A 12,199-nucleotide genomic window follows, 5' to 3' on the forward strand; every position below is an offset into this window, starting at 1 on the left:
GGAAGCTATGATCTCAAACCCCAAACTTCAGACAAGCCAATTTAAGCAGTCTGGGATTGCCAGATACTCCAAATTTTCCCAAATATTTTGCAACATATTGCATATCTCAAGATGAACATTTAAAACAGATTTACTTATTTTCTGAAAGAACAAGATCAACAGTACCTTAACAAAAAAAGATAAATCCTTAAGTGAAATTGTATTTGAGTGCAGGGAGAAAAAGCAGTCTTAAGTTTGCCTCATAAGAACTAGAACAGTACCTCAATTATCCCTGAACTGGGACCCCAAATCCAATCATCGTAGCTCCATACTGGTTCAAAAAAAACCAACCAAACAAAAAAACCAAAAAACAAAAAGCACCCTCATGTCCCATCTGCCTCTACCCTGCAGAAACTGAATTCCAGACCTGGGTTTGCATCTGAACAGTGAAATTCTGGCCTATCTTCAACAGCTTTTTCTTCTACTAGTGCCTTTCCAGCACCATTGGCTAAATGTTCCCGTTCTATTCAGGGTACCTACAAAGCTTCAGCGTGCTTGCAGCTTAACCTGGGCCACCTCACACATTTTTAAGTAGGTTCTGCTGCTTTCTAAAACTGTATTTAAAGACATCTCCTAAAGTTTCATCCTCACAGGCCTTTGCTCCTGAAGCAAATGCAAGGCTTTAGCTATAATGCATTCATCACCAAAAAAATAGAAGAGAATCATTTTTTACCTGTTTTCTTCTTAAACAAAAACCACCATGAAGTCAGAGCTATTGCTCCTGCAGTAGGTATTAGGACAAATGCAGCAATGACTCCTTTCTGCCAAGCCGCTAAGATGACTGGAAATAAGAAAGACATGTTTATAAATATGTACAGTGGCAGGCTATCATTATCAACTTCTGCAGTTCCTGAGCTTTCGTTTTACTACAAATAGGCTGCCTTAAGCGCTAGGGGAGAACTTTAATGAGACTTGCATGCAAAGTTCACTACTGAGCCTTTCCCTTGTGACAGACAACTTCTCAGTACAACAAACAGTTGCTTTTAACTTCTGCATTCGGCTTCTTTGGCTTTTGAGCATCCCTTAAACTGTCCTGTGTAGGTAAGACATCTCTGCTTATAAATGGTTCTGTTTAACGTCTGAGAATGGTGGAAGAAAAACATGCGAGGGAGGTATACTCCGTAACATCTCACATAACACGACCCTCACCTGCCATGATGACAGAGTATGCAGCTTATCATAAAAGCAACTTACCATTGATGGTTATTGGATGGCTCTTCACATCCACATTAGCTCGATTAGAAGCAATGCAGTAATATGTTCCCGTGTCCTGTCTGTTCATTGCTTCCTTGCGCCACAAGATTCTGTCTGCATTCTCACTTTTTTCAAACAAAAGGACTTCATGATCAGTTTTTTTAAAAATCTTGAAGTGGATTGGCCATGATCCCTCTTTCACAGAACAGAGAAAAGCAGTCTCACTGCCATCTTCCACTTCCCCATAAGGACTACTGCCCAAGCTGGCATTCCTGATTGGTACTACGGAAGACACAAAGAAAAATATCAGCACTATGAAAAATGACTTCAATGATAAAATACTGTACTGTAGAAATACTTGCTTCAATGTGAGTTTTTCTTAGCTCAACACAGACTGAATGCATAGTGTTCATGTTTTTGAACAGTCTCTTCCAGATAGCATTATCTAGTAAATATTTTTATACACCCAGAATTACACAGGCACCATAAAGAAACTAAGCAAATGCAAAAGTAAACTATATCCATTCCCACAGAAGTCAATCAGTATCTTTTCTTAAACTTCTGTGGATCCCCATCAGGCCCCAACCTAGAAACAATCTCAATTATTTTCAGAGATAATACACCCAACAGATCAGTGGTGCAGATAATTATAGCTCAATTTATATAGCTATACTTATATACTTATGTAGAGTTGTGCTATTTTATACTAACTGTATTATATCTGGTTTGTAACATTTAATATATAGTAGTGAACATCAACAGATATTGGATCAAATTATTCAAAGGCATAAGCAAGCCAAAAATTTTAAGGGGTTACAGATTATAGTGAACAAAATGAGAGAAGTTAGTTTGCATTTTAACAAGCTGTAAGAGTTTGAGTAGCCAAAATACAGCTTTTAAGTTTACTGTTCTACAAATTAAGTATATCAGTATATACATAGCTAGATCAGGAAAAGATGCGTATCAGCACTTAAAATTATGTAAGAAAAAAATGTATATACAGTTAAGACTTTTTATGATGCAAGATATGTAGAATGTTAGTAGCTTCCCTAAATGCTTGGGATATGAAGGAAATGTTTTGCCAAAATCACTAAACAAAATTTCTCTGGAAAGTTTATAAATGTGAATAAGGCAAGGTCACAAATAACACAAGGCAGATGTAAAAGAGAAATCACTAAGGCAACACTGGTATAGAAGCAGAAACAGGAAGCCCAAGCTGATATAAAAAAATGCTACTCATGAAAGCTGTATTTGTGTTAGATAGGGAGCAGGAATCTAAGATTTAGATGTAAGATGTGGGTTACTAGGACTGATCCCATGACCATGACAGGACTTATCCATCAGACAGGTCTTTTTTCAGATCCTGTGTCCAGAATACAAAGAATTCGCAGAAACCACCTCAGGAGAGAGTGACTCTGCAGAAGGTTGGCTCACCAGGCCGCAAACCATGACTTTCTATTCAGAACTTCCAAACACTGTCACCACATATCTTGAACCACCAGCTCTAACAGCTGCGATACATCCTAACGGTCCCAGCAAACGTGTGTAAGCCACTACAGAAACATCCATTTGTTAATAGAAGATTATGCTTTCTATCGATTTATTTGTTACTTGTTATTTAAAGTCACCTTGACTTTAAATCTTAACGGATAAATCTCTTCATAGTTTCATCATTCATCTTCTCTCTAGTGTCAGCAAAGCATATCCTGGTGGAACTGATGCAGTTAAGACACTCTCCAACCTCTAGAGACTAGCAAATGCATATACTGCAATTCAAGACCTCTTTAGGGGCTCAGAGAGTGGAGAGCATGTCCTTCAGACATGCAATAGTCCAACTGACACAGGGGAAAAGCAACAATTCAGGATGTATCTGCTCTAGTCACATACAACTCAATGTCAAAACTTATACTTCTCCAGTGAACTCAGAGAAAAACCAACCTGTTAAACAGAAGCTCATCTTTTTTAAACCAACACAATTTGGATTCACGCTGGAACACAAAACTGAAAACACTCTGATAGTGAAAGATTCTCTCTTCACTGTTAAGAACTCTCTTCTTAACAGAGATCAGTCCTGACACCAGTCTCATGTGGCCTGCTATGGAACTGCTATTTGCTTCAGTTTCTTTTCATATCTGCTAATAGCACACTTGCAAATCACTACACCTTCACTTACATTCTCCTTCTTGGAGTACTAATAAGATTTCCAGCATGTAACAGGTTCCAAGCTTTCTTCTGTGAACTTCCAGTTCATCTTCCTTTAAAAGCTTCAGCTACCAAGCTCCCTCCAGGCAGAGGAATTCTGCCCTTTCTAATGCAGCCTCTATCTTTTCCTGCAGCATCTCCCACAGGTTTCCTCATGTTGTAGACTGAAATTTCCCCATCCTTTGTTAAAGTTGCTTGTGATTATTTAGGGATTCAGATGAGTTTTTTCTAACTTCACATTTTTCCGTCTCTTAGCCTAGAGACCCTACCGCCCTCGCCAGCAGTACAATTCTGCCCTCTGACTCTTAAGGGTTATCAGCCAGCGAAGTCACTGTACTTAAAGTAGAACATAATGGTAACCTCAAACATATTTGTAGGATCTGAGTCTCCGCTCATATACAGTAATTCCTAGTATGAGCCATAATAAGACTGACTTTCAGAGCTGCTTAGCAACTGCAGCTTCTGGTTTGAAAATGCTCAGTGTCAAACTAATAACAGAGGTATTTAGATGGATTACTAAAATATAAAAAAATGCAGATTTAAATCTTTTACCAGGAATGTAGCTAACATGCTGATTTTAGCACATAATATCACAGAAATAGCTCCAGTATCATTACACATACATTTAATCCAGCCCTTCAAAAATCAAACATGAAAAAATTGGGTCTGGTCCTGGTCTGGAATGCTTCGTCATAAATTTAACTAAAACAGCTAGTTATCGTTCAGATTTTCAAATATTCAGGATCAAATTATTCATATTTTTCCCAATAAGACTACTTCTAGAATAAGATTTCAAGCCAAATCTCTTACATTAAAATAATTTCAGTTGTAGTTAACTTGATCAAGATTGTCACTGAAGTAAAAATTCTGATAGTAAATAGTGAGCAATACAGATTCCAAACATTTTTAATTCACCTGAAAAGAACTTTTATACACATTTCACATCCACCTTGTTTAGTCCATCATTTGATGCTACAAACACCTTCAAAAATCAAAATCTAACATCAGACAAGAAGGATTAAACAGACTTACCTATGACTGTGATATTTAGAATATTGCTAGTTTTCATACCACTGGAGTGACTATTTCTAGCGTCACATTTGTATCCTCCTTTGTCATTTTGTCTAATATCTTCATCCAAGAACACTGCATATGTGTCATTAACTTCTATTTTTTTAGCTTTATTTCCTTTGTAGAATGTGAATGTTATTGGCGGTGTTCCCATCACAGCACGACAGATTAACCGTAGAGGCTTCCCTAACACTACCTCCGGTAAACCACCGACAACAGAAAGAGTTGGCTTGGAGACTGGAGCTAAAATGGGAAGAAAAGAAAAAACATCACCAATTCCGTTGCATAAGGCCAAAATATACAATTTTTTAAATATATCATATAAACATACAATATTCAGCTAGTTTCCACAGACTGCCTATATGGGGAGCTGTTGCTCATTGATAGAACAGAAGCAGAGAGATGACTTGAACAAAGCAAAAACACATATATAAAACATGTGAATTGGACTAAAAGATCATACAAGGAGAGTGTAAAGGAAAAAACAGATCAGTGACCCAGCTGTGGATCATCCAAACTTCAGAGCTACCTTTGACCCAAGCAGTACGTCTGTACAGCAAAAAAATATGCAAGTAAAGTAGCATTACTTGTATTACCTGAGATGGATCACGCAGAACAGAAGCAGAGAGATGACTTGAACAAAGCAAAAACACATATATAAAACATGTGAATTGGACTAAAAGATCATACAAGGAGAGTGTAAAGGAAAAAACAGATCAGTGACCCAGCTGTGGATCATCCAAACTTCAGAGCTACCTTTGACCCAAGCAGTACGTCTGTACAGCAAAAAAATATGCAAGTAAAGTAGCATTACTTGTATTACCTGAGATGGATCATGCAGAGCCTAACCAGGGATCTCTCTGTCTGCCGCACAGTCAATCTCAACTCAGTTAATTTCCCTTTACTGACTTGAGAACCGACTTTGTAAGTTCCACGAAGGGGAAGGAAATTGGGGTGTTGATAATTAGTGTGCTGGTCACGGGGTGGGGGAAGGGAGTTGTATTGATAGCAAAGACCTTGGCTTTCCTGGGGGTAGAGCCATCCAGATGACCTCTGGCTCTCATGGCGTTCTGTCTGGGTGTTCAGGGGGATGCAGACACTGACATAGTTTCAGATCAGACTGATGAGTAAGAGGTTGGCAGAACATTACCATCTCCTGGGAATGCTAATGACATAAGAGTTATTTGGTTCCTAACAGAACTGAGGGGACAAGATAGAAGAAGGGAAGACATACTAACTTCCTCCTCCTCTCCGGGCCAGCCCTAGAAAAGTCTCACCTGATTAGATCAAGACAGATCAAATCTTCTACAGCTAGAGATTAGAAGCACATTTCACAGAAAATAAGATAGCAAATACTAATAAACAGCATGTTAGTTTATGGACTGAGGATTGATTCCAAAAACAGATGAACTTAATTTATATGCTTATGGTTTCCATTTTTTCCCCAACATTGGGCTCTAAACCTCTATATCAACTCACCATAAACATATATCTTTACAGGTTTGCTCTCCTTGACTATTCCTTTTACTTCCGCTTTACAGATATAAGATCCAGTGTCATTCACATGAACTCTCATTGTTAAGTTCCTAGAATTTTTCAACCAGATGTCTCCGTTTGATTTTTTCCTTAATATAGAGAAGTTAGCTTTCTGAAAACCACTAATGCTGCAATTCAAGGTTAATTCCTTATTTTCATCCAGCTTAATTGCAGAAGCAGTCAATACTGGCTGGGGAAATAACTCTGCAAAATAGAAACAGAACAAATTCACTCAAATTGAGCATAAAAGAATACAACTACCTATCCCAAAGTATACAGAATGAAGGACACAGTGAACGTTTACAATCAGGACAAAACCAAATATCCTATTTCAACATAGTTATATTTTCAGGGAAAACAGAAACTTTGCAATTTTTTGAAAGCCACTTCTCATGTATGTTATTTCAAAACACTATTTTAATTGTGAATTATCAGTGGCAGGCAAAAATCACAAACCCAAATGTAAATATCATTTAACTTAGGGAAAATTTATTCAGGTCTGGATGTAAACTTTGCAAATCTACCAAATCTTACCAAATCTAAAAACCACCTCATTGAGTAAAGTCTAAAAAGAACAGAGGCATTACCTGCCACAACAACATTCAGCTTGGTGGTTTTAGATGCTCTACCTTGCTCCACCTTACACAGGTATTCACCACTATCCTCTAGAGTAGCTACTGCAGAGTATTTCAAAAGCTCCTCATTTTGCACACTGTTCAGTATTGTTTTGTTTTTCTGGAGTATGATTTCAATGCCACGCATTTGGGCTATCATTGTTGAGCATTCAAACTGTATTCTGTCTCCTTCTGTAATATTACTTGAGGGCTTGGCATTCAGAGTAGGCTTTATAAATGGTTCTGCAAGAGAATACATATAAAATCATGATCCAACCTTTTTAATTTTGGCAAGCAAAGAAATGTAAATATAAAAGCTAAACAACTTACCCTTGACTGTAACGAGTGTTCTGTTACTGGGTTCTGAGGTTTCAAGTTCAAGGTTTACATGTCTGCTAGCAAAGCAATCAAAATGTAAAATATTATCCTCCTCTTCAACAGAAAACTCCACCGTGGAAAAATTTCTTTGTAGTTCAAGTACATGTTTTTGTTTAGGTTTTGAATTCATCTTTATCTTCCGGAAAAAGAAATATAAAGGAGGTACTTCCTCTGGCAGTTCACAGCGTAATTTCACAACTTCACCCTCTAAAACTTCTTTTTTCTCAGCAGTCAGTATTGGCTTGGTCATCCCTTAGAATAGAAAATGAAGGAAGAAATAGATCACTGCATAATCATGAAAAAGGCATTATTTTCTGATGATTATGTTAGTGATTTGTACTAATGAACAGATCCAAATAAGTTACAAGAACCAGGGTTCAGGGATTTTTTTTTTTAAATGCTGCACCTGTGAGCTTTTTAAAACAGTCCCTTTTATGTATGGGTGCATGTCAGGGCACTTTCAGAAGAACAGAACATCTCTCAAGACAGTAACACACTCTTGATGCAATTTGTGAAGCATGAAAATCACTCTTTTAAACATTAAGACCACTTCTTCTTCAGTGTTTCCTATTGCCACCCAGAAATCAGCAAGGGAAGTAACTAAGGTGAAGGCCTTTGAAGGAAAATTACAGGCCCTGTACATCCCTGCAGCTATTTAACCATGAACCAACACTCTTCAAGTTGCTTCTCCTCTTGCAATTAAGAGTATGTGTGGCTGCCAAGACTATAGATAGAAGTGCATAAAAGATGAAGGAGCAAGACTGATATGGCACAGCCCACAAAAGTAGTCTACAGTTGATACGGGCTTTGGAAATGTCTCTCACAAGATGAGAATCTCTATATTCTATTTCCAGCTCTTCCAGTAATCTAGTCCTCCTTCCACCAGATTTACCATTTACAATTGTGCCATAGGCACAAGCTTTCATGAATAACACATTCTCTAGCCTAGGAGACAGAGCACTGTATGGTGGCTCAGGAGATACAGATCCCATTCCTGACTGACACTGATCTGCCAGGTAACCCTGGGATAGTGATTTCACTTCTGTGCCTTAAAGTGACGATTTTGTGATAAACTCTTGTAAAGTACAATGACGTCTATGGAAAAAAACTGCTAGGTAAGATATCCATCTTAGCACTGATTGTTGTTAGTTCCTCTGGGAGGTTGTTCTCTTTTTGCATCTTAGAAAACAGACATGTTTGAAGGAACACTCACCTGTCACCCAAACGTGTAAGGAGTTACTAGATTTTATCTTCCCACCTGCTTCCACAGTACATTCATACTCTCCTGTATCTGCAGATCTAGCTACAGGTATTCCATATCGTGCCTCTCCTTTATCTGATGTGATCATGAACACAAGCTTGCCATCCTTAAAAATTGTAAAATTATGTCTCAGCTGGAAATCACTTTTTTTGCTAATATCGGCACGGCAGATGATTGACATGGGAGCTCCATTCTTCACTTTGACAGATGGCTGAACCTTGATTTCAACCATGTTGAAAGTAAAAACTTGATGGAGAAAAAAAAAAGTTACATTTATTTTCAATTTATCCAACATAATATTATCTCAAGTATTTTAATCACTAAAAACAATTCATTGTACCCTAGCAGGTTGTCTTCTTTTTGTGCTACTGGTCAGATCTCACAGATGTGGACAGTGGTAGCAGCTCTACCTTCCACGACACAGGTATATTAGAGGCAACTGATGCTTATCATAGCACGCACTGTATATATCCTCTGCCTTTGCCATGGGGGCTTGACAGAATCATTGAGTGAGCCACCAGTTTGATCGCTAGGCCACCAATGTTGTGAACTGTGGGACTGCAGCGCTCCTTGGATTCAGTAGCTCTGGTCCTTCCACTAGCCCCACTGAGTGAATTCCCATTGCTTGTTCTAAGCGGAAAAAAAGATCTACCTACAAAGATCTGCTTGAAGGATCAAGAATGACATCTAAGAACAGTTCAGACTCAGGGTGCATCTAGCCCAATATTCTGTCTCTACCAGTAGCCATAAGTGAATGCCCAGACACAGTAAAAACAAGGCAAGCATATGTAATACCTTCCCTCCAATACTCGTTCTCCAAGCCTCCAACTGTTTTCAGCTCAGATGTTTTCCTAAATCAACTGTTTTATCTATTTAGTAAACACCCAATAGGGACGCCTTCCAAATACTTGTCCAGTTCTGCCTTGGATATATGTATTCTTGCATCTGCCATATCAACTGGAAAGAAGTTCTACAAATAAGTCTACCACACATCACATTATTTAATACTAGTTTTGATTTCTTTAGCTAGTTGCTCTTTAAGTTAACTCTTTCCTCTTTTTGGCCTCCTTAAAAATATATTTACGTTTACTCTCCAGATTGTGCAATCCTTCCAGGCTTCTTCGACTGGATATAACTTCAGCTTTTTGAAGGATACCTTCTTATTTCTAAAAATCTTCTTCACTTTGCTCTTTAGCCATACCTACTACCTTTTACCATCTCTCAAGTTTTTCCTAACAGGTGTCATGCACTGCTACCATGCTCCCACAGTATGGTCCACTCAGTTGTTTCTGTATCACTGTAAGAATTTAATTATCTCTGAAGTTTCATTTTTAGCAGGCTTACTCACTTTTACACAGTCCTCCCTTTTGCACTTGAACAAAAATGTGGTTTGTTTTTTGTACCTTTACTATTTCTGTATCGTATCTGAGAATTAGCAGAAGTTTCTGGAGTTATCCCAGTATTTCTTATCTCAGATAGGGTTACAGTTACTTCATTCAGAAAATTCCACTTTAAACACATAACACACAAGCTTGGGAGAATTTTAAATCTCTAGTTCAGGACAACTGGAGCATGATGAAAGATATTTGGTTTCCAGTTCTGCAAACAAACATGTATATGCCTTTACGTATATAAACAAACACGTATATGCCTTTAGTGTGTAAATCCTTACTGATCGTACACAAAAACAAAGCCTTCATTTAACTTAAATGAGAACATAAACCGAACACATATAATATCTCCTACAATTTAGACTTGTTAGTCCTGGAAAAAATATACTGAATACAATATTCCTATTAAAAAATATGCTAAGTACTTTAAGAAGTAAAGCTTCTGTATAAACACAAGAATGATAAATATTTTATAGCATAGAATTTTAAAATTATTAGAATGTTGTTATAATTTTTTAATTCACAGTTAGATGAACAAGTATACAGAAACATTTATGAGTTCATTCATCTTCCCTTCCCCTAGAACTTAAGTTTTGGATCTGCCTATCTTGCTCAGGATTTGTATTACAAATTTGCTACTGGATTAGGAAAATTTTCCTGCATTTAGAGAAGTCCCTTGCCATGTCCACTTACCAGCTATTTATAAATCAACCTTGCCCAAGAGAACTTTGGGTACATAATAAGTATAAAAATTGTATTTTTTGCATGTGAATAGACTAACTGGCAAAAAAGGACCAACCATTTCCCCAAAGTGATGGAAAAAAAGGAAAGATGTAGCATGTATGTGCTGGGGGCCAGCAAGAAGATAATGTAAAAATTAAATGCTTTCCACTCAGGACACAAGTCCTGTACTCTGCTCAGACATGCTCTTGGGAAATTTTGCAAAATAAAAAGCAAATACTCCAGAGAGTGCCCATAACTTATATTTTATAATTTTATAGTACCTCCTTGCTTGGGGGGGATGAGAAGGAGTTTTGTTTAAAGAAAAAAACAAAATGCTAATAACTAAATTTCCCCTTCTAGCTCTTCTTTTGTATGCCTCTGTCAAACAGAGCGCTCTGGGATTTCATGAAAATGTTTATTAAAATATAGGCAGCACATATCTCATTTAAATACTGCATGAAGAAACAACACCAAGTAATATCTTTTTTTTTTCATGATCAAATTTTGCTCCGAGTTACAGTGCAGCAAATCCAGCTAAACTCCATTATGGATGTACACTAACAACTGAGGAATTAATTAAATTACTTCTCTCAAAATTCCATGCGAAATCATAACTTACCTTTCTCCTGAGTGTAAAGTTCTGAAACTGGAAAAAAAAAAAAAAAAAAAGAAATGTCATTTTCAAAGCTTACAGATTGAGGGACAGTAATGGGAAGCACTACAAACCAGCAACAAAAATCAAACAAACAAAAAACACGTGTACACACCCAGATACTTAGTTATCAAACTTACAGTGCAAGAAAATCACCAGAAGAGCAAGATACATCTCGTTCCTGAAGAACAGACACTTAATTCCAAAATAAAACAATATTCATCATCAGATGTGATTTGCCTCAAGGTCCAAAAAACAGGTAAAAAGTTTTTTTGTTTGTTTGTTTTATGGAAACAGATAAAGCTTTCCCATTAAAAGTGGTAAGTTTTTCAGATATTCAGCAGAAACTGCCTGGTTCAAGTAATCGTTCCCATTACTGGAAACTGGAAATGGCGAACAATGAAAATCTATCTGCTGCTCACAGACAGATTACTGTTCAGGAAGTGACTGGACTTTTCCTGAGGGCGCCACCAAATGCATTTGCTTTGTTTAATTTCTTAAGGTGTATCAGAAAAAAACAACAAGTTCCAATGACATTTATCCTGCAGTTCCTGATGATATGGGTATTTTTAAGTCATGATCAACTATTTAAGAACAAGAATTACATTTACTGTTTGACCTCAACAGAGCCTCGAACAAGTATGTCTCTTCATGCTGATGTGGAGAACTCTTTCAGAGAATACATATACTTAATTATTCATTTTTCCTCCATTTCTGAGTCTCTTATCCCAGCAGAGAACAGCTTTACTGTAGAGCGCACAATACATTCTATCTCAGAAAGCATAGTTACTATAGGATTAGACTACGGTTTTGACAGGTGGACCTCACATATCGCCCTCACATATCAAAAGCCCAGAAGTGCACAATTATTTATTCTGTAAAGTTAGAACACTGCAAGTTATACACAATCATAAAACTTAAATACCAAAAGAAAAAAAACAGTTGGAGTTTCATCTCCCATCAGAGGGCTGAAGCAGCACTGGAACAAACTGAAACGGAGAATACTCTGGAGCAAGAGCTAAACCTTCCAGATGCTTGGAAGTGTTTGAATTCAGGCATCTCTGAGGGATCTGCACACCTCTTCTGCATCAGAAATTTTTTGCAATGATATAACAGTATGAGAGCCAACATGAAATCA

The 12,199-nt window shown here is 37.3% G+C and overlaps 1 protein-coding gene across 7 annotated transcripts in view; it reads right to left on the bottom strand.

Moving 5' to 3' along the window:
* Positions 1-11,500, bottom strand: part of PECAM1 (platelet and endothelial cell adhesion molecule 1) — a 34,338-nt gene extending 22,838 nt beyond the window's left edge. For 3 of the 7 annotated variants that reach the window (XM_026099099.2, XM_064522717.1, XM_064522718.1), the window contains exons 1-9: positions 11,202-11,497; positions 11,029-11,055; positions 8,248-8,541; positions 6,987-7,286; positions 6,630-6,899; positions 5,986-6,246; positions 4,468-4,749; positions 1,234-1,515; positions 713-820 (exon numbers count right to left, since the gene is read on the bottom strand). In XM_026099099.2, the coding sequence (XP_025954884.2) occupies positions 713-820; positions 1,234-1,515; positions 4,468-4,749; positions 5,986-6,246; positions 6,630-6,899; positions 6,987-7,286; positions 8,248-8,541; positions 11,029-11,055; positions 11,202-11,235 (1,858 nt within the window). In that variant the 5' untranslated portion in view covers positions 11,236-11,497. Of the gene's footprint in view, positions 1-712; positions 821-1,233; positions 1,516-4,467; positions 4,750-5,985; positions 6,247-6,629; positions 6,900-6,986; positions 7,287-8,247; positions 8,542-11,028; positions 11,056-11,201 lie in introns of all 7 variants that reach the window. The other 4 variants (XM_026099098.2, XM_026099100.2, XM_064522714.1 and 1 more) reach the window with 4 other exon arrangements.
* Positions 11,501-12,199: the final 699 nt, after the last annotated feature.

The sequence above is a fragment of the Dromaius novaehollandiae genome, chromosome 18 (genome assembly GCF_036370855.1).
Source record: "Dromaius novaehollandiae isolate bDroNov1 chromosome 18, bDroNov1.hap1, whole genome shotgun sequence".
Lineage (NCBI taxonomy): Eukaryota > Metazoa > Chordata > Aves > Casuariiformes > Dromaiidae > Dromaius > Dromaius novaehollandiae.